The sequence below is a fragment of the Schistocerca americana genome, chromosome 4 (assembly GCF_021461395.2).
Source record: "Schistocerca americana isolate TAMUIC-IGC-003095 chromosome 4, iqSchAmer2.1, whole genome shotgun sequence".
Taxonomy (NCBI): domain Eukaryota; kingdom Metazoa; phylum Arthropoda; class Insecta; order Orthoptera; family Acrididae; genus Schistocerca; species Schistocerca americana.
Genome location: NC_060122.1, coordinates 822,160,178 through 822,181,952, shown reverse-complemented (window position 1 = coordinate 822,181,952; position 21,775 = coordinate 822,160,178). Strand labels below are relative to the sequence as shown.

The 21,775-nt window shown below is 45.5% G+C and overlaps 1 protein-coding gene across 1 annotated transcript in view; it reads right to left on the bottom strand.

The window, feature by feature from the left end:
• The window catches only part of LOC124613831 (muscle M-line assembly protein unc-89-like), a 261,356-nt gene extending 240,311 nt beyond the window's left edge, over positions 1–21,045 (bottom strand). The window contains exon 1 of the mRNA XM_047142554.1: positions 20,951–21,045. Coding sequence (XP_046998510.1) covers positions 20,951–21,015 — 65 coding nt within the window. The 5' untranslated portion in view covers positions 21,016–21,045. The remainder of the gene's footprint in view (positions 1–20,950) is intronic.
• Between the last annotated feature and the right edge of the window lie 730 nt (positions 21,046–21,775).

Here is a 21,775-nt window from a genome sequence, read left to right as displayed (position 1 = left end):
TAATTGAAAGGCACCCCTGGGGTGGACGACAAATGGTATGTCATTCAGGCGACTTTTGCATAGATGTGCAGGCTGAGCTGTACACCAATCATCCTTAACTAGACATGACTGTGCAAAAGCTGTATAAAACTGGTGCACACAGTACTCATGCTGATAAATCCATGGTGCGCCAGACGCCGTCGCGCGGTCTGGAAGTGTACCCATCTTGCAACAACCAAACTCATTTCTTGACTCAACGTACATTCCGTGGCCTCGCTAATAATATGTCTGCTGTTTCACAGAGGAAGACTGCACTGTAGTTCCTTCTCTAGATCGTCGCACATATGACAAAATGGTAGATATCGAAATAGACGACAGAGGGATAGAGAAACAATTAAAATCGCTCAAAAGAGGAAAGGCCGCTGGACCTGATGGGATACCAGTTCGATTTTACACCGAGTACGCGAAGGAACTGGCCCCCTTCTTGCAGCGGTATACCGTAGGTCTCTAGAAGAGAGTAGCGTTCTAAAGGATTGGAAAAGGGCACAGGTCATCCCCGTTTTCAAGAAGGGACGTCGAGCAGATGTGCAGAACTATAGACCTATATCTCTAACGTCGATCAGTCGTAGAATTTTGGAACACGTATTATGTTCCAGTATAATGACTTTTCTGGAGACTAGAAATCTACTCTGTAGGAATCAGTATGGGTTTCGAAAAAGACGATCCTGTGAAACCCAGCTCGCGCTATTCGTCCACGAAACTCAGAGGGGTGCCCAGGTAAATGCCGTGTTTCTTGACTTCCGCAAGGCGTTTGATACAGTTCCCTACAGTCGTTTAATGAACAAAGAGCATATGGACTATCAGACTAATTGTGTGATTGGATTGAAGAGTTCCTAGATAACAGAACGCAGCATGTCATTCTCAATGGATAGAAGTCTTCCGAACTAAGAGTGATTTCAGGTGTGCCGCAGGGGAGTGTCGTAGGACCGTTGCTATTCATACATAAATGACCTTGTGGATAACATCGGAAGTTGACTGATGCTTTTTGCGGATGATACTGTAGTATATCGAGAGGTTGTAACAATAGAAAATTGTACTGACATGCAGGAGGATCTGCAACGAATTGACGCATGGTGCAGGGAATGGCAATTGAATCTCAATGTAGACAAGTGTAAGGTGCTGAAAGAAAGATCCTTTATCATTTAGCTACAACATAGCAGGTCAGCAACTGGAAGCAGTTAATTACATAAATTATCTGGGAGTAGGCATAAGGAGTGATTTAAAATGGAGTGAGCGTATAAAGTTGATCGTCGGTAAAGCAGATGCCAGACTGAGATTCATTGGAAGAATCCTAAGGAAATGCAATCCGAAAACAAAGGAAGTAGGTTACAGTACACTTGTTCGCCCACTGCTTGAATACTGCTCAGCAGTGTGGGATCCGTACCAGATGGGGTTGATAGAAGAGATAGAGAAGATCCAAGGGAGAGCATTTAGTAATCGCGAAAGCGTTACGGGTGCCATAGATAAACTCCAGTGGAAGACTCTGCAGGAGAGACGCTCAGTAGCTCGGTACGGGCTTTTGTTGAAGTTTCGAGAACATACCTTCACCGAGGAGTCAAGCAGTATATTGCTCCCTCCTACGTATATGTCGCGAAGAGACCATGAGGATAAAATCAGAGAGATTAGAGCCCACACAGACGCATACCGACAATCTTTCTTTCCACGAACAATACGAGACTGGAATAGAAGGGAGTACCGATAGAGGTACTCAAAGTACCCTCCACCACGCACCGTCAGATGGATTGCGGAATAGGGCTGTAGATGTAGATGCCCTCTCCGGCGCTAGCCGCATGGGGCTGTTGAGATCCTGCATGGCGTTGAGAGTAGCCCTCCAGAACCCGTCGATTCCATGACAGTCGTGGGACCACGGCCAATGCGAGTCACGAATGGCCTTTAACTGTAGTCTTGATGGGCCATGATGACACCGCTGTCAATTCGGACTCGTGGTCGTAGACTGTTAGGTTTCTTCCATGAGAAATAACTCAAACTTCTAACAAACAAACAACATTCGTATTCGATTAAATGAATGACAAACCTGCTGAACAGCCGGCCGAAGTGGCCGTGCGGTTAAAGGCGCTGCAGTCTGGAACCGCAAGACCGCTACGGTCGCAGGTTCGAATCCTGCCTCGGGCATGGATGTTTGTGATGTCCTTAGGTTAGTTAGGTTTAACTAGTTCTAAGTTCTAGGGGACTAATGACCTCAGCAGTTGAGTCCCATAGTGCTCAGAGCCATTTGAACCAAACCTGCTGAACAACATTTCCTTACATACAGAATGTAGATTGCGTTATTGCTAATGGCGTTACTGCTACATGCTTTGTGGGGTTGAACGAAAACGCTAATCATCTGCACATACAAGCGTGTCAATTTGTTGGTTGATTGGTTGATTTGGGGGAGGGCATCAAACAGCGAGTCATCGGTCCCATCGGATTGGGGATGTATGGGGGAGAAAATCGGCCGTGCCCTTTCAAGGGAACCACCCCGGCATCTGCCTGAAGCGCTTTAGGGAAGTCACGGAAGACCTAAATCAGGAGATCGGACGTGAGTTTCAACCGTCGTCCTTCCAATGCGAGTGCATTGCGCTAACTACCTCGCCACCTCGCTCGACAATTTGACGTTTGTTGGGTGCCGTCTTTAGGGTGTGGCAATTTTGTTTAGTGTTCATCAAAGAATGGCCCTGAGCACTATGGGACTTAACATCTGAGATCATCAGTCCCCTAGAACTTAGAACTACTTAAATCTAACTAACCTAAGGACATCACACACATCCTTGCCCGAGTCAGGATTCGAACTGATGTCCCGTAGCAGTCGCGCGGTTCCGGACTGTAGCGCCTAGAACCGCTCGGCCACCGCGGCCGGCTCGCGTATATTACTTACTACAAATATGCAAAGACAATACCTAAAAATGTCTGTAATGTTACCAGCCCCCTGCATGGCAGTTGTTAAATGTTTGCACAAAGCTAAAACTTCAGACAGTCCAATGCTAACTATCGCGTTTGTTCCTCAGTAAGATATAGATTATAAGTTAATCATCTAACATTAAATCTAGAACGTAATGTCATAAATGGTACACCTTCCTAAAGGTCGTATCGAAAAAACTATGTAGAACATACAGTACTGTGAACTGTCTCAGCATTTAACTTGTTGGCCACGGAAAAACCTGTCCTCTTTAAGAATCTTTACACTGAGACCGGTTTAAGGAATCGTACTGCAGTTATGTCTACAATTAGCGGCTTGGCACAGGGGGCTGCAAAGAATGGCAACAACGTCTAAATGTTCGGTAGTCGTGCGGCATATAAAGGGCGGTGAAAAAGTTCCCGGTCGAAAGCCATGAAGTCTAGAGTCTGTATGCTAATCTAGCAAAATTGCCGTGTGTATTTACGCACCAGGTTGAACATACCCATTTAATAAATCGCCGTGTCCTGCTGCGTGGGTAAGTCCGCACCTGCCTCCTACAAGTCCTCGTTCGACATGAGTCGCCGAGTCCTCAAGGCCTTCTTAAGGAACCGAAGGCATACAACCTCATGGTGAGTGGACGGGACTATATGGCGGGTCCTCGAGTGTCTCCCCCTGGAGTTAGCCTCTCAGGTACACCGGCGTCTTGTGTCCAATCACGATTATCTCGGAGCTTGCCGCACCATTCCACAACAGTGGTTTTCAATTGACATGCTGCCGCATACACATCCTAAATTTTCCGATGGATGTCTAACGGTGTTTGTCCTTCGGCAGCCAAGGAAAGAATAACAGCACGGTGATCCTGTTTGGACGCATTTGGCAATAACTTTTTAACAATTCACGCTTCCACATAGCACGCACACGTCGGAAAGATGCCACTGCCACACCAACTCGTTGCCTACATGTGGAGTGCTTATGTATCCGCATCTTAATCGCGCTGTGTTGCATGTACGCCCGCGAATGGAAATTTTTGATTGGCCCTTATATCAACCAGGAGCAAGAAACGTTTCTGACAAGTAACGCGTACACGAATTTGTGACGTTAGTGGCCTGCAGTGGAAAAAAACTCGCTTCTGATGTCACCACTGAATATGAAGATAGCTACGATTTGAAACCAGACTGGCGTGCGTGAGCAGGCCAATGACGAGCGTTTTCTGGGTCACGCTGGTGTTGCAGCGAAACGCGAGGAGTGCAACAATCTTAACGGAAACGTTGTCCAGCAATCTCTCTGGACCAAAATGACGAAGTGTTTGCTAGGTAGTCATTTACAGGACTTCTATCAAGTTACAAGGAATGGGAGAATATATTTGGTCGCACTACCTGTGCTGTTCACTGTCATAATATCGCTCAGCTACTTTAAGTGTCAGTTACTGCAGTTAAAGATTCGTATTTACAGACATTTATCTTCGGTCAGTTACAAATTGTACTAGGCGCCAGTAACTCAACTTTTGTGATTCATTTTCGTTGGAGCATTACACCATAACGTCTAAAGCCAGTTGTGAAACTGTACTAGAAAATAATTAGGTTATTAGGAATTCGTAAGGCAAACTTAATATGGCGCTTTAACGGGGAGCGTGTAAATACACACAGTACTGAATCCAACAGCTGTTGGTGCCGGAGCCACACTGCATGAGCTACGTAATGGCGAACGATGTCACTGTATAGGCTAAAGTATGAACCTGTGTATTTGCTAATAATGTGTAGCAACCTACAAGAGCGATTTTACGTTTCTTCCGAAACTCAGTTTCGATTTAAGAGGGTTTCTTGTAAATAAATTATTATAATATAACATTAAGCCCCGAAGTCTCATACGCTATCTTTGGCCGTGTAGGTCCGAGTAGTTAACGTAACTCCCGCGCTGTACTTCACGAATAAATGTTCGTGATTCATTATGGACCAGATATTGAAGCGTCTCATAGTATCTGTACGGTGTGGTAGCTGTAGGATCATGACGACCTGAGAGAGTGCTTAATTTCTTTAATCAGTTTCCTTATGCTAACTGGCACAGTCACTCCATCAGTGAGCGCGACTGCTACGGTCGCAGGTTCGAATCCTGCCTCGGGCACGGATGTGTTTGACGTCCTTAGGTTAGTTAGGTTTAAGCAGTTCTAAGTTCTAGGGGACTGATGACCTCAGATGTTAAGTCCCATAGTGCTCAGAGCCATTTGAACCGTCAATCCATCAGTGACACTACGAATGCCTGTTTTCGCAAATGAAATGCTTAGGCGTAACGATAACTGGAATTTGACGTTAGAACTGCAGGAGCTATAATTTCCGTTACGAACGGGTAAAAATACTCAGCTTCAACTTCACACAAACAGTTGACCTAACTTTGTATTGTCCTTCCCCCTTTGTAGGGCCTCCATTAAACACGAACTGTATAAAAAGCTGAGAGGATATTGCACATGCTGCGCAATGGTTACCACCCTTCTTTATTGGCTCGGTTATTTCGCTTTTCCAAAATAACTTTCACTACACTGAAGGCATCTCAAGGCGTCCTAAACATCATCAAACCATTTCCCAGCTATCTTCCAGCAACTGTTTCCTGGAGTGTATTTATGTGCAAAAACGTTAGAAGCTGATTTTTCACTGGAGAGGTGATTTAAGCAAAAATATCTTTCATAAGCTTCAAAGTTTACTGAAAGTAAACACTCAGTGCAAATCTTTGACTGATATGGTGCTCATAGTGAAAAATCGTCAGACAATGAAAGGGATATTTTGAAGTTCTGGTTAGACAGTTAATTTATGGCAAAGAAAACTGGCAGCTGTCAGTTTTCGACTGTAGCGTTTTCGAAAAAACTGGAGATTTGTGGTAACGTTCAAAAATGGTTCAAATGGCTCTGAGCACTATGGGACTTAACTTATGAGGTCGGCAGTCCCATAGAACTTAGAACCACTTAAACCTAACCAACCTAAGGACATCACACACATCCATGCCCGAGGCAGCATCCGAACCTGCGACCGTAGCGGTCGCGCGGTTACAGAATGTAGCTCCTAGAACCGATCGGCCACATCGGCCGGCTTTGTGGTAAGGACTTATGGGACCAAACTGCTAAGGCCATCGGTCCCTAAGCTTACATACTACTTAGTCTGACTAAAACTAACTTACGCTAAGGATAACACACACACACCTATGCCCGAGGGAGGACTCGAACCTCCGAGGAGGGGAGCCGCGCGGACCGAGACAAGCCACATTAGACCGCGCCGCTACCACGCGCGGCTAGCGCTTTTCGAAAAATGAGCAGTTTTCCCATAATATTTTAATATTAATCAAAGTACCTTCCTGCACGTTAGTTATTCACGTAGCAAGCTGCATTATTTTCGGAGTGATCTTTTGCTTCTTTGGGATATGACACACATGTTCTGTTTACCAACAGCAGTGGCGTGTGAATAAGTGCCAGTTCCAGCTACTCGTTCTGGAGAAATATCAGGAAAAAAAACACAAAACAACCTTCGGTATGCAATTCGCATAATCTACGTGTGAAACATTAAGAGTCGTGCATATAAGCAACAGCTTTAATGTGTTGACTCTTGTCTTTCGAAATGGTTTTTATTCAGTGCCACGGCCACACCTCTTAAAGATGCGTCCATGCGGCCAGCCAGACGTGTGACAGGGCGCTATATGCCTGCACATAGGTGTCACTACAGTAGTGATTTATGGAAACATAGTAGCGCCACCATATTCATTAGAACCGTTTTGTACATTGCGAAAGACAACTTTTTCAAGAAGACATTCTACTGCATGGCTTTTGTATGCTAAATAAAACTGTACCACGCCAGTCGAAATACATCGACTGAATACTCGTATAACGCTCCAGTTCAAGGGATACTTCTGTAGTCTTTGGTCCTATAACGAGACAATTTTTCAACTGCAAAGTTAGACTTTTTCTTTGGTTAACAAGTCAGTTTTGATTTCTAAACCGGCTGTTACGTTCTTCACTGAGAATAAACTGCCACAGATAGAAGGCGGAACAATTACACTTCGGCGATGTTCTGCGATTCTCTTACAACTCTTGCTAGAGATAAAACACTAAGGCGTATGGATTTCAGAGAAGGTTGGCTATATTTGGAGCCTTAGAGGGCGCGATCGTACGCCAGTAGCTCCAGAGAGAGTTGACATAAGTGTTCTGCCAACGTCTGGGTAATGTAGAGCCGCGAGTCACGCTGCTGGTAAAAGAGAGGTATGCCATTGTTGGTTGGGACACACTGAAGGGTAAGTTCAGCGGTCTAAGTGTGAAACATTGTTTTAGTCCTCGGACAATGCTTCCTTTGCACGTGGTATAAGAGACTTCTGTCGTATGTGTTCAGTATCTGTTGAGAATAGTTGACCTTAATGCAGGGCTTCCCAAATTATGTTTCAAATGATTCTGAGCACTATGGGACTTAACATCTGTGGTCATCAGTCGCCTAGAACTTAGAACTACGTAAACCTAACTAACCTAAGGACATTACAGACATCCATGCCCGAGGCAGGATTCGAACCTGCGACCGTAGCGGTCACGCGGTTCCAGACTGAAGCGCATAGAACCGCACGGCCACACCGGCCGGCAATTATGTTTCCCGGAAAACCATTAACAACATGGCGTTTTTTTCGCCTTTCTGATGATGGTAATTATTTTTTAGAATTTTTTCATGGTGTCTATGTGACCGTCTGTGAAAAGCGTTAATAACCGCCGTTTGCAACGCGGACCACTGAGAAACGTGTAGAAACAGTGAGTGTGGTTCCGAAAGACACCGACAGCGATGTGGAGCTCTGACGACTCCAGTGCCGCTGTCAGCTGAGCCGGTTCAAAATTGCTCTTACAAGGGAACCTCCCCATCGCACCCCCTCAGATTTAGTTATACGTTGACACAGTGGATAGGCCTTGAAAAACTGAACACAGATCAATCGACAAAACAGGAAGAGGTTGTGTGGAACTATGAAAAAAATCAGCAAAATATACAAACTGAGTAGTGCATGTGCGACATATGTAACATCAAGGAAAAAGTGAGCTCATGAGCTCCGTGGTCCCGTGTTCAGCGTGAGCAGCTGCGAAACGAGAGGTTCTTGGTTGAAATCTTCCCTCGCGTGAAAAATTTATTTTCTTTATTTTCGCAAAGTTATGATCTGTCCGTTCGTTCATTGAAATCTCTGTTCACTGTAATACGTTTAGTGTCTGTGTTTTGCGACCGCACCGCAAAACGGTGCGATTAGTAGACGAAAGGACGTGCTCTCCAATGTGAACCGAAAACATTTAATCGCAAGGTCATAGGTCAACCGATTCCTCCACAGGAAAACACGTCTGATATATTCTATACGACACTGGTGACAGATAATAATTGTCTGAAAATAAAAAATTAAACTTTTCACTCAATGGAAGACTCGAACTCAGGACTTCTCATTCCACAGCTGCTCACGCTAACCACGGGACCACGGCTTTCCTGAGCTTGCACTTTCCTTGATGTTGCCTATCTTGCACATGGACTACTCAGTTTGTGTATTTTGCTTATTTTCTTCATAGTTCCACACAACTTCTTCCTGTTTTCTCGATTGATCTGCGTTCAGTTTTTCAAGGCCTATCCAGTGTGACAACTTATAACTAAATCTGAGGGGGGTGCGATGGGGAGGTTCCCTTGTTAGCACTATAGAACTTAACATCTGAGGTCATCAGTCCCGTAAAACTTCGAACTACTTGAACCTAACTAACCCAAGGACAGCACATACATCCAATCCCGAGGTAGGATTCGAACTTGCGACCGTAGCGGTAGAGCGGTTCCACACTGTAGCGCCTAGAACCTCTCGGACACCCCGGCCGGCTAGCTGAGCCGGATTTCTTGGTTGCGGAGCCACGGCGTGAACAGCCCGTTCGTGATGGCCCCACAGCACGCGTTGATCCGTATTACCTTCCACAATGACGAAATCACCAAGGGGAATGCCACGAAAACATTCGCCAGACCATAACGCGTTTTCCTGGGCCTAGACCCTTCCGAGAAATGTTGCAGCATGTTTGCTTTTACCTGAAGAGGCCACCTGCCGCCACTCAGTGGACGCATAGTGGCTTGCAAATTCCAGCTTTCCTCGCCGACAAACAGCAGTCAGCGTGGAAGCATGAACCAGACGCTATGGACTGAAATATTACCGTGTAAAACAAAAAGTGTTTTACTTCAGCGAAGGCACACACGCAGCTACGTTCGGTGAACGGTCGTTCAGCAGATACTGCTGGTAGCCCCTAGGATCACCTATGCGGTCAATTGCTCAACAGCTGTCCGTACACATCCCCGCAGCCGTTGTTCACGTGTGTCATCTATGGCCCGTGATGCAACATAATTGCCTCGGCTCCAGTTTCGAATAGCACATTTTGCCATGCACAGTATACTTTAAACACGACTGCACGCGAATATTTCACAGGCTTAGCCGTTTCGGAAATGCTTCCACCCTTTGCCAGAAATCCAGTAATTGTACACTTTCCGACGTCAGATAAATCGTTTCGTTTCCACAATACGTCTGCACTGTTTTCCACGTCCCCGCGACACGCTTCGTATACCTTCCATTGCTACTGCTGCCACCTGCTGTTTGTGCGTGGTTTATGCAGGTCGACATCGAACATGGTCGGTGGTCACGGTTAAGCGACTGAACCGTGTATTAAGCTGCTTACTAAGAGCAGATAAAAAGCAACTATACAGGAGCCAGCAGCTTTTTCGAAGAAGCAACTTTCTGACTACCTTACTCGGTTGAATAATGTTAAGCAGTATATCAATAGGTTACTGTCATTACAATCTACAGTTTAAGTTTCTATGTTCTCTTTGTCTTACGTTAATATATAGCTTAAATTGTTCCACACAGCCGGCCGCAGTGGCCGAGCGGTTCTGGGCGCTACAGTCTGGAACCGCGCGGCCGCTAAGGTCGCAGGTTCGAATCCTGCCTCGGCCATGGGTGTGTGTGTGTGTGTGTGTGTGTTGTCCTTAGGTTAGTTACGTTTAAGTAGTTCTAAGTTCTAAGGGACTGATGACCTCAGAAGTTGAATCTCCTAATACCTTGACATTACAAGGGAATGGAGTTGTTTAGGTGAAATGGAATTATTTTTGTTCTAAGGAATGATGCTAGGTGAAGAAAAAAAAATGATTAGTACATTCTGCCGGCCGGGGTGGCCGAGCGGTTCTAGGCGCTTCAGTCCGGAACCGCGCTGCTGCTACGGTCGCAGATTCGAATCCTGCCTCGGGCATGAATGTGTGTGATGTCCTTAGGTTAGTTAGGTTTAAGTAGTTCTAGGTCTAGGGGACTGATGACCTCAGATGTTAAGTCCCATACTGCTTAGAGCCATTTGAACCATTTTTATGAGGCAATCAACGGAATACATTTTGTTTTGAGGTGCCGCCAGTTTAAATTTAGCTGAAACTAGAAGTCACTGTGTATTTCTATGCGATCTAGGCAAATAAACTTCTGTAATAAAATGAACAATCGTGTTTAGGTGCTGAGGTCGCCTCCAACATAGTTGACGGTACCACGCTATCATCAACAACAATATTTGATTAAGCGAAGAGATAGGTTAGTAGGAGGTATCAAGAAAAAACTTAATTTCGTAGTAGTAGTAGTAGTAGTGCAGATACACAGCTGTTGTCTTCCGTTACCTTGGCACCAGCCTTGTGTGAAGTCAGTCCTGGCTGTTTAGCATGTTTTTGCGGTGGGACGCTCCTACCCGCTGTGCTGGCTGCCATCACGCAACCACACCGACTCCACTGCTAGCATCCGGCAGCGCGCTTCACCGACACCACACCAGTGCGGTAAACGTCATCGTGCTATCTCTGTCTTTCTCATCGTATTTATAAATTCACGGCTAACGTCTTCCCTTTACTGAATCCATCACGGTTCAGCAATTGTCGGCCTTTCTATGGACTGAACTCAATCCTCTTCAGTTCCCATTGCATATTGATGTCTCAACTATTTTATTACTTTTCCTAGAGCAAGGTAGCTGCTTGCCAAGTCACTCAGAATTGTGAATGGGCTCGATAAAACATTGTCTCAGAAAGATAGTGATTTCACCATCATTACAACTCAAGGTCATGTCTTCATCTTTCATATACCAAAGTAAACCTGTTTTTATTAATACATGCTCCCCATATTATTTAATGATCTTTTTACAAGATGATGATTTCACAGCTGGCATTTCGTGGAGAGCGAATATTTTTCTTAATTTATGGCCAGTTTTGGGCTTGATGTCCTGCAATCGCGTGAAAACGGCTTAAAAGGCCGAAACCTGTGTCGTAATTAAATAAACTACAGTCAAATGGCGGCGTGTGCATTTAAAAACTAATCTATGACTGTTGCTCAGTAACATCAAAAAATATAATTAGACTTAATTTCCGTTACTGGCTATTACTGGTCAGTTCTTTAATTACATCGTCAGTTTACGAGGAGGTCCACTTGCAATAAACGAAGAAGGTTGATGTCTTCATGGTCAGAAGAATACGAGGTGGATGAAGCTTCCTGGCTGATAGTGACACAGTGACAGGCAATACATTGAAACTTCGTGGCAGATTAAAACGGTGTGCCGGACCGAGACTCGAACTCGGGACCTTTGCCTTTCGCGGGCAGGAGAGCTTCTGTGAAGTCTGGAAGATAGGAGACGAGGTACTGGCAGAACTGAAGCTGTGAGGACGGGTCGTGAGTCGTGCTTGGGTGGCTCAGTTGGTAGAGCAGTTGCCCGCGAAAGACAAAGGTCCCGAGTTCGAGTCTCGGTCCGGCACACAGTTTTAATCCGCCAGGAAGTTTCATACCAGCGTACACTCCGCTGCAGAGTGAAAATCTCATTCTGGAAACATCCCCCAGGTTGTGGCTAAGCTATGTCTCCGCAATATCCTTTCTTCCAGGAGTGCTAGTTCTGTAGGTTCGCAGAAGAGCTTCTGTGAAGTTTGGAAGGTAGGAGACGAGGGACTGGCAGAATTGAAGCTGTGAGGACAGGTCGTGAGTCGTGCTTGGGTAGCTCAGTTAGTAGAGCACTTGCCCGCGAAAGGAAAGGTCCAGAGCTAGAGTCTCGGTCCGGCACACAGTTTTAACCTGCCAGCATGTTTCATACCAGCTACATTCCGCTGCAGAGTGAAAATCTTATTCAGGCAATACATTGTCACTGCAGCAACAGATGTCACGACATGCCCGCTCGAGTCGCTACAGGGATGCAGTTGTTACCAACTGATGGAGCATAGGATGTACTAACGTAGAGAGATACCTCTAACCAGTCTCGAGATCGAACACAACAACAACAACAACACGCTAGAAAGAGAGAGATATGGGTCAAAAACTGCAAGTAACCCATGCGATATTTGGTGAATCTCACTCTTGAGCTGGGTCTCTAGCAAAAGGCACAACAGCCTGTCAGTAACGATCCATAAAGAGAAACAGAAGTATGAGCAACAAGCTAGTGAGGCGGACGCTATAGCAACCACGGAGCAGAGGGTGCGACGTCTGTGAGACAGGCTTCGGTGTAAACATGTTCGCTCGTTTACTCGCAGCAATGCTACACACAGCGCAACAGACTAAACTCTGTCCATGGGCACAGTTAACGACTGCAGTCGCTATTTCTGGTCATTTCCTGTTTGACTGCTGCGTCAGATCTGAGGGGCTGCACCTCGTGATAGACGGGCGCAGAACAACGGGCGAGCACATATCTTTGTCGGCGGGATCTGTTTCGAAACAGCTGCCGACTGAGGCAAACTGATAAGTCGACAGGAGGTGCAGCATTTGTTCGTACTTATGAACACTGTGTCTCACCAGTGCGTAATCTACAGAACACTGGGGAAATTTATGGATAACATCGTTTAACCGTAAACAGTTGCTGACACAGTGAGTCTTTCGTCCTGTGATCGTGAGACAGCTAAAAACACATTCACACGAAGCATCACTGTACGTCTGCTCTATTGAAGAGGAAGTTTCAGGGAACTGATTACTGGTTACAGAGGGAATGAAATTTGCCTAAACAATTATAACTCATCACAAATGACGTGGAACATCGTCCAAGGCCGGCCGCTATGGCCGAGCGGTACTAGGGGGCTTCAGTTTGGAACCGAGCTACTGCTACGGTCGCACGTTCGAATCGTGCCTCGGGCATGGATATGTGTGATGTCCTTAGGTTAATTAGGCTTAAATCTTTGTAAGTCTAGGGGACTGCTGACCTCAGATGTTAAGTGCCATAGTGCTTAGAGCCATTTTTTGAACATCGTCCAAAACAAATCTCTTCAGGCTATAACAGTTCACGACACTGCGGAGTAACACTAATAATGGACAAAACTGATTGGAATATCTTTCACTTTCTCCTTGGAGCTGGAATTTTGCTCTAAGTATACCCATTCACTTAAGGGCGCATCGGGAGGTAGAAGGTTCACTACAAGCGAAGATGATGCAAACTTGACGTTAAGTGCAGCTGAAAACAAAAGTTTCGTTGGGTACGAATACGCTGTTGACAGATGCAATATATCCATCTAGCAATGAAATATCTGTAAACGCGACACGTTCATTGATTTCGGTAGTTAGAATTTGGAAATTTGTGGTAAGGTGTTATGGGAACAAACTGCTGAGGTCATCGATCTTAGGCTTACACGCTACTTAACATAATTTAAACTAACTTACGCTGTGGAACTACACACCCACCAATGCCCGAGGGAGGACTCGAACCTCCGACGGGGGGAGCCTCCAGGACAGTAGCAACGCGCCTCAGACCGGTCGGCTACCCCGCGCGGCAGTTGTTAAAATTTCGTGCAGGAATTTGCTGTTAAAAAGCCTTGTAATTCTTATTTTTAATGACATTCTCGGTTTATAAGACCTAATGATGAAAAATGTTGTCACATCAATGTATAAACATCAGGATCGGGTTTAGTGCTAGGTATGAAGCACAATCAAGATATACAGCGAACTTACTCTTGATTCGTCTCCGTTAATCGCAATGGCACAGATGGAGATATGTGACATTCTATCCTAGGGTTTTTGTTATTGATTATGTACTGCCTTTGCACCAATCCCTCTCATTGTTAGACTCTAAATAGTGACGAACGCCTTTTTACATTCCTAAGGTGTAATACTATAACATACGGCTGTAATTGCCGATTGTTCAGTATCGAACTGCGTCCTTTCCCCACATTTCCATCTTTGGCTGCAGTTGCAGTAGGTCCTTCACGTGAATCGTCATGAACAGTAGGACGCCCGCATTCGAATTGGTTCAAATGGCTCTGAGCACTATGGGACTCAACTTCTGAGGTCATTAGTCCCCTAGAACTTAGAACTAGTTCAACCTAACTAACCTAAGGACATCACACACATTCATGCCCGAGGCAGGATTCGAACCTGCGACCGTAGCGGTCTTGCGGTTCCAGACTGCAGCGCCTAGAGCCGCACGGCCACTCCCGCATTCGAATTCTGCCACCTATTTTGTAGCTGTTGAAACACAGTCACAACTTCGGATGAATTTCTATCCGTCTGTAAGAAGAATGTAAAGCGCTATTACGTCAACAGCTCGTCCATACAAAGCAATACGCATAACACTGTAATTGCTTTACTCCGCAACACGAGCCAGTGTAACACATATCAATAGGAGTTTGGTGTGGAGGCCCCCTGTCTGCCATTTTCTCTTGCTCATCGCATCAGGGAGAAAACTTAAGCTTAAAATGCGCACTCGTGCCAGTTAGTACGCCTACACATTGTCTTGTTTCCTCGACTTTATTAAGATACACTACTGGCCATTAAAATTGCTACACCACGAAGATGACGTGCTACAGACGCGAAATTTAACCGACAGGAAGAACATGGTGTGATATGCAAATGATTAGCTTTTCACAGCATTCACACATGGTTGGCGCCCATGGCGACACATACAACGTGCTGACATGAGGAAAGTTTCCAAGCGATTTCTCATACACAAACAGCAGTTGACCGGCGTTCCCTGGTGAAACGTTGTGATGCCTCGTGTAATGAGGAGAAATGCGTACCATCGCGTTTCCGACTTTTATCAAGGTCGGATTGTAGCCTATTGCGATTGCTCTTTATCATATCGCGACATTGCTGCTCGCGTTGCTCGAGATCCAATAACTGTTTGCAGAATATGGAATCGGTGTGTTCAGGAGGGTAATACGGAACGCCGTGCTTCATCCCAACGGCCTCGTATCACTGGCAGTCGAGATGACAGGCATCTTATCCGCAGGGCTGTAACGGATCGTGCAGCCACGTCTCGATCCCTGAGTCAACAGATGGGGACGTTTGCAACACAACCACCATCTGCACGAACAGTTCGACTACGTTTGCAGCAGCATGGACTATCAGCTCGGAGACCATGGCTGCAGTTACCCTTGACGCTGCATCACAGACAGGAGCGCCTGCGATGGTGTACTCAACGACAAACCTGGGTGCACGAATGACAAAACGTCATTTTTTCGGATGAATCCAGGTTCTGTTTACAGCATCATGATGGTCGCATAGGTGTTTGGCAACATCGCGGTGAACGCACATTGGAAGCGTGTATTCGTCATCGTCATACTGGCGTATCAACCGGCGTGATGGTATGGGGTGTCATTGGTTACACGTCTCGGTCACCTCTTGTTCGCATTGACGGCACTTTGAACAGTGGACGTTACATTTCAGATGTGTTACGACCCGTGTCTCTACCCTTAATTCGATCCCTGCGAAACCCTACATTTCAGCGGGATAATGCACGACCGTATGTTGCAGATCCTGTACAGGCCTTTCTGGATACAGAAAATGTTCGGCTGCTGCCCTGGTCAGCACATTCTCCATATCTCTCACCAACTGAAAACGTCTGGTCAATGGTGGCCGAGCAACTGGCTCGTCACAATACACCAGTCACTACTCTTGATGAACTGTGGTATCTTGTTGAAGCTGCATGGGCAGCTGTACCTGTACACGCCATGCAAGCTCTGTTTGACTCAATGCCCAGGCGTATCAAGGCCGTTATTAGGGCCAGAGGTGGTTGTTCTGGGTACTGATTTCTCAGGATCTATGCACCCAAATTGCGTGAAAGTATAATCACATGTTAGTCCTAGTATAACATATTTGTCCAATGAATGCCCGTTTATCATCTGCAGTTCTTCTTCCTGTAGCAATTTTAATGGCCAGCAGTGTACGTGCTTACGGATCACGGTTTCGCACTTTCATGGATGCAGCATTGAACTTCTGAGTCGCATTATTCTACAAAACAAAATGGCAAACGCAGTTTGAAAGTGAATGTGGACTTCGGTATGCTGTGCGTCTTTAAATCTAAGTAAAGGTCGTTAAGTCCTCCGCAGATATATCTAATATCCAATATTTTCATTTAGAAAGAGTGCTGAGTTGGCGAGACAGAGTTTGCTCTTTTAACCTGCGTGTCAGCTGCACCAAAAGTGCGCCGTAAAGCAGCCTTTTTCAGTTTGTAACGCACGCTAAAGCGAACTGTTGCAGGCAAACACCGCGGCTCTCGGGCCAAGAGATTCCCCGCTCGGCTGGGTTCGGTGGAGGGGCGCATTATAAATGCGCGCCTCGAGGGTAAATTTAGGGCGCAGCGCGGCGAAGCTCTCAGGTGTGCGGACACGTGACCAGCGACTGCCACGAGACGAAATATGCGACACTTCAAAGCAAAACGTAAAACGCCCTAGTAGCAGGCAACTGATTAAACAGAATCTTAGAGTTAGGTCCAATTATCTGAAATGTACAATTAAGCTTGAAATTCAATTTCTGTATCACTCTTCCGCGCTGTGAGGTCTGAAATGCTCGTTCGACTACATTTTTTTTTTATCTAATGAAGTTCCGTCGAGAGTAGAATACCCAGTAGTGTAAGAGTGGAAGGTCGAGGCAGTATGGAGGAAGCATCTTGGTGGCTCTTTCAGTGCCTCACGGTACCACAGCACCGCTTATGCAACTATATTTGTTGTTTTTTTCCGCTGTGACTGAAACCGTCAGATTTATTCGAAACAAATGTCAGCATTTGTGAATACATCCGCGGAAATACTTTGTAGCACACGGCGCCTTCCTTATTCCAGCTGACACATAGTTCTACGTTTCGCTGCAGAACAGATATCTGTGTACGGGAGTTCCCTTTTTCTGTTACTAGTCTAAAATTTCCTTCCGTCATTCTGGAAGCCGTGGCTGTCTAATCAGCAAAGTTGTCTAAACGCACCAGAAGGCGCCACACAGGTGAACGAGGGAGCTCCAAACCACGTGCATGACTTTCCTGTTATCTCGCCTCATCTCGCGTGGATAACTGTGCTAGTTGATTTATCCAGCTGACCTCGTTATTTGCTAACCATATAAGCTCAAAGGTCCGATGCTATAAAAACTAGCAGACAGTGATTCAGATTAAAACCAGATTAAGGAAGTAGCGAGAAACAAAGCGACGGTGGTTAAGGTACTGTACTCGTATTCTGGAGTCTCGGATTTTAAATCGCCTTGACTTATGTTGTCCGTGGATTCCGTAATTCAGGCGAAATACAGTGAGCGTCCACCAACAAGCGCAGGTTCGATATCATTTTCCGGCTTTTCCTAGTGAACCAGTGCTACGTCTCTAAAGAATTTGGTATCGATGTGACAATGGACTCGAGCTTGCTTTATTTGTAAATAGCAGCAAATTCATGAATGACTATTTGCCGCGAAGGATTAGCCGCGCGGCCTGCCGGCACGGTAGCTCAGCGTCTTCGCTCAAAGAGGTGGTTGCCCTCCTTAATAACAAAAACTGTGAAATGATCAACAACGAACATGAACGGATGGCATGTGACGTCCGCAACGACCAAGCAACGATCAACAACGAACAACATAAAAAAAGCGGTCTAAGGCGCTGCAGTCATGGATAGTGTGGCTGGTCCCGGCGGAGGTTCGAGTCCTTCCTCGGGCATGGGTGTGTGTGTTTGCCCTTAGGATAATTTACGTTATGTAGTGTGTAAGCTTAGGGACTGATGACCTTAGCAGTTAAGTCCCATAAGACTTCACACACATTTGAATTTTTTTTTTTATCTTTTCCGAGTTGTTCTTCGAAATTAGGGTATGGAAATTTTTATGATGACGACGTAGGATGGAGTCTCTAGAAGACTCAAGGGACATCTGATGTTGGTCAAGAGTTGCAGACCATTTTTTGGTACTGCTTTTAACCTCCTTCTTTCCTTTCATTTCCAGACTAAACGACTATAGCACAAACGTGGTAGTTCACTTTCTAATCATTCAATAAATTCACACTCAGGGTACAGATTTATCTCTTATAATCCGCACACCATCGTCGATAGAAACCACTGGCAAGTTGCTTGTACTCAAGTATGCTTTTTTGAGTACATGTACATTCCATCGTCCTAAATAAAAGATTAGAGGGAAAACAACATTCGCTTTCTATTTTGAATAGTGAAACATCGAGCACAGTTTATACCACTTTCAGGATTTACATTCGTGCTACCTATAAGACATCTTCAAACTAAGACCTACTGTAAGGTCAAAAACAGCATCAAGCAAATAAGCTCATAGTCTGATTATACATTTGCAAGGTTTTCTAATTTTATTGAATTAAAATTACTCTTTTAAACAAGCGACAGTCGAAATCTGCCACCAGTTTCGTTTACATTAAAGTCTCCACTGACTCACCTGTCGAAGTGGCGTCGCTTACTAAAACACACTGAAATTTCAATTTGAACGAATGAAAAGAGGAAACGTTTAGATCCTCACTTTACGTTTATTACTGGAAAAGCAACCGAGAAAGCTTCAAGTGAAAATCAGAAATCCGTTGTTTTGATGTCCCTCTCTATCACCTGTAGCACTAAAGCGGGACAGTATATATATAACGATATTTTCACAGCACGAGAAACAGAAAGTCGATGTTCTCATTGCGGCATAACATCCACATCCATTTCAAGTTATATGACTTTGCATTCCCGTCATAAATGCTTTTGTTGTTGTGTCATCCAAGGAAGAATCTCGAATTTCCACTAAACCGAATAGATGTCATAACTGTCATCACAGTATGAAGGTCATGCGGAAATTATAGATACAAAGCGCAGAAAATATTTCAAGTATTAAGTGTCTCCATTTCTCTGCCATACAATGTGATATCCACATTCTTTCACGTATGACACTGCACTGCATTAAAATGTCTCGTTTTTTTCGAAGGCTCATTCAGTGCTTCCAGCTCAAAACACTTGCCGTGTTGCCAGCCAGTATATCGGTACCTCTTTACGGCAATATGTTGCCGACAGTTCGAAGCACTGTTTATTAACCGCATTGACGGTTTACCACCTGTCGATCCTCAAGTTTCTGAGCCACTTAATTTGTAGCTACAGATGACCGCTCCCGCCTCTTTTAATTCTATCACTTCTCCATCTTGAAATTTATCACACTATTCTTCCATTCATTACATTTGCAGTTGAAACAGAAAGAAATTGGTAATTAACTGAAACAGCTACTTAGCACCCCGCGTGCAGAAAACGAATTACAGAACGAATTTCACATATTGCATGCAGGCTACTGAATCGTCACTGGCTGTAGAAGTTACTCTTCGAACATCACAGTGCCCCAACTGAGACTCGGACAGTTTCAGTACGTGTAAAAACAACGGAATAAAGAGTAGTGACAAGAAATAGGAAAACAGAAATTGTTCCATCATTATGGAAACTGAACTTTTACTTTCCGAATAGCCGTCATGATTCATGTACATCTACACTACGAGCGTGTATATACTGCAAACTACACTGCGCAGGATACACTCCACCAATTAAGGATTTTCTTTCCCATTCCGTTGGTGCACTGACAAGGAGACCACAAGGCAATTGGATGGTTGTACTTTTTCTTTTCTTTTCAGAACTCAAATATGAGCCGCCAAAACCCGTTCGATACACCTCTCAAAAATTCTGGCAACAATTGACTTCGAAGTTTTCCAAGCGTCTTTAATACCCGAAAGCAAGGTGGTTTACTGCACTGGAGGCATAGCCCTGTGGTAGAATGTTCATCCGCCTCGTGGAGCTCGACGGTTCGATTCCTGACCGTGGTAAATTTTTAAAACAAAAGAGGATGCACCATGAGTATTTTCGATGAGCGTGAAACGGGATGAAAAAATTAAGTTCGTAATTTTCTTTAAGTTTAAAACATCTTTATTAACAATCTTCTATCAAATATCAGTAATTCAGAATTTATATTTGCAATGAAAACTTTGTGTGCGACACATAATCAAGAATAAGAAGACGTGCGTTATTCATAAAAATGACACTTATATATGTTAATTAGCAGATATTTCATTAATTTTATATTTAAATGATATAGGTATTCGATATGAGCAGAAAAAAACGAAAAAATGACTGAAACGAGACTCGAACCAGCGATCCAGCCAATACCAGTCTCAAGCGCTACCGATTTATTTTACACCTTCACTTATTTTACAAGTCATGGAAATGCTGGTAGAACATGTACTTGTTTTTAAAAACTTCATCGGCCTGGAATTAAAGCCAGGCCAGCCACGGGGTAGGTGAACATCCTACCACAGAGCCACACTCGATGTCGAAATTTGGACCCTACCTTAAGATATTAAAGACGCTTAGAAAACGTCAAAGTCGTTTTTGCTCGAGAATTTTTGAGACTTTGCATCCGTCTTGACATTTGAGTTCTAAAATTCACGTATAAATACTATAAAAAATTACATAAATCCGACTGCTGTGTTGTCTCCTCGTGAGCGAGGAAAAATCTCTCTATACGCGCCCACTTCTCCCTCATCTTATACTTGCGATCCTACGTCAGATGTACGTCGGTGACAGCACCACAGTTGCCCTGTCTTCTTCAAATACACGTGCGCCAAGTTTACCCAACCGGCCGTCGGTGCACTACGTCTAGTTTCTTCCAAGGATTCCCATCTCTGTCGCACTTCCCGACGGCCTACACCAACCTGTTGCGATTCCAGAAGTGCATTTCTAAATTCGCTAACACAACAGTCACCAGAAGCGGAGCAGTGTAAGAGACCGCCGGAGGGCGCGGCGGCTGGCTCACCCTATGGACGCCTGCGAGGAGGCGGCGCCGGCGTGCTTGTCCGCCTTACAGCACTGGCTCCCCATGGCGGCGCGACCCGTCCAGCCGCGCTGCCGCCCCGCGCACCACTGCCGCCGCCGACGCCGCCGCCGACGCCGCCGCGTCACGCCCCAGCGTCCGATATAGCCGCGCGTGACGTCGCCGAATGTCGGCGCCCGCCTTGCCCCAGGCGGCGGCGCCGCAACCCGCCACTGCTTGCCAACTGCGGGGGCCGTGCGATCCCTCGATTCCACGGGGCCCACACGAACCTGAGTTACCGGCGTCTGAAGAGCTGACGTGGACGGCTTACACTTGTCCAATCCCGAAACGTCGGGGTCAGAGAGTGCGCGCAATGTAACCCCGGCGTAAAGTCTTATCCGTGACATTTTGGCAAGCCCTCGAACAGCACACCAATCGGGGTCGTAATCCTCCACGCATTATGCAATATGTTGTATCCCATACTGGCAAAGAAAGCTGTTCAGAGGGGGAAGTAAGGATAAGTTGAAGGTGAGGCGCTGAATGGAAGGCCTCTAAGACCTTGTGTGACCATCATAAAAAAAAAAGGTTCAAATGGGTCTGAGCACTATGGGACTTAACATCTATGGTCATCAGTCCCCTAGAACTTAGAACTACTTAAACCTAACTAACCTAAGGACAGCACACAACACGCAGTCATAACGAGGCAGAGAAAATCCCTGACCCCGACGAGAATCGAACCCGGGAACCCGGGCGCGGGAAGCGAGAACGCTACCGCACGACCACGAGCTGCGGACGACAATCACTAGTCAGTTCGATCACTTGTTGACA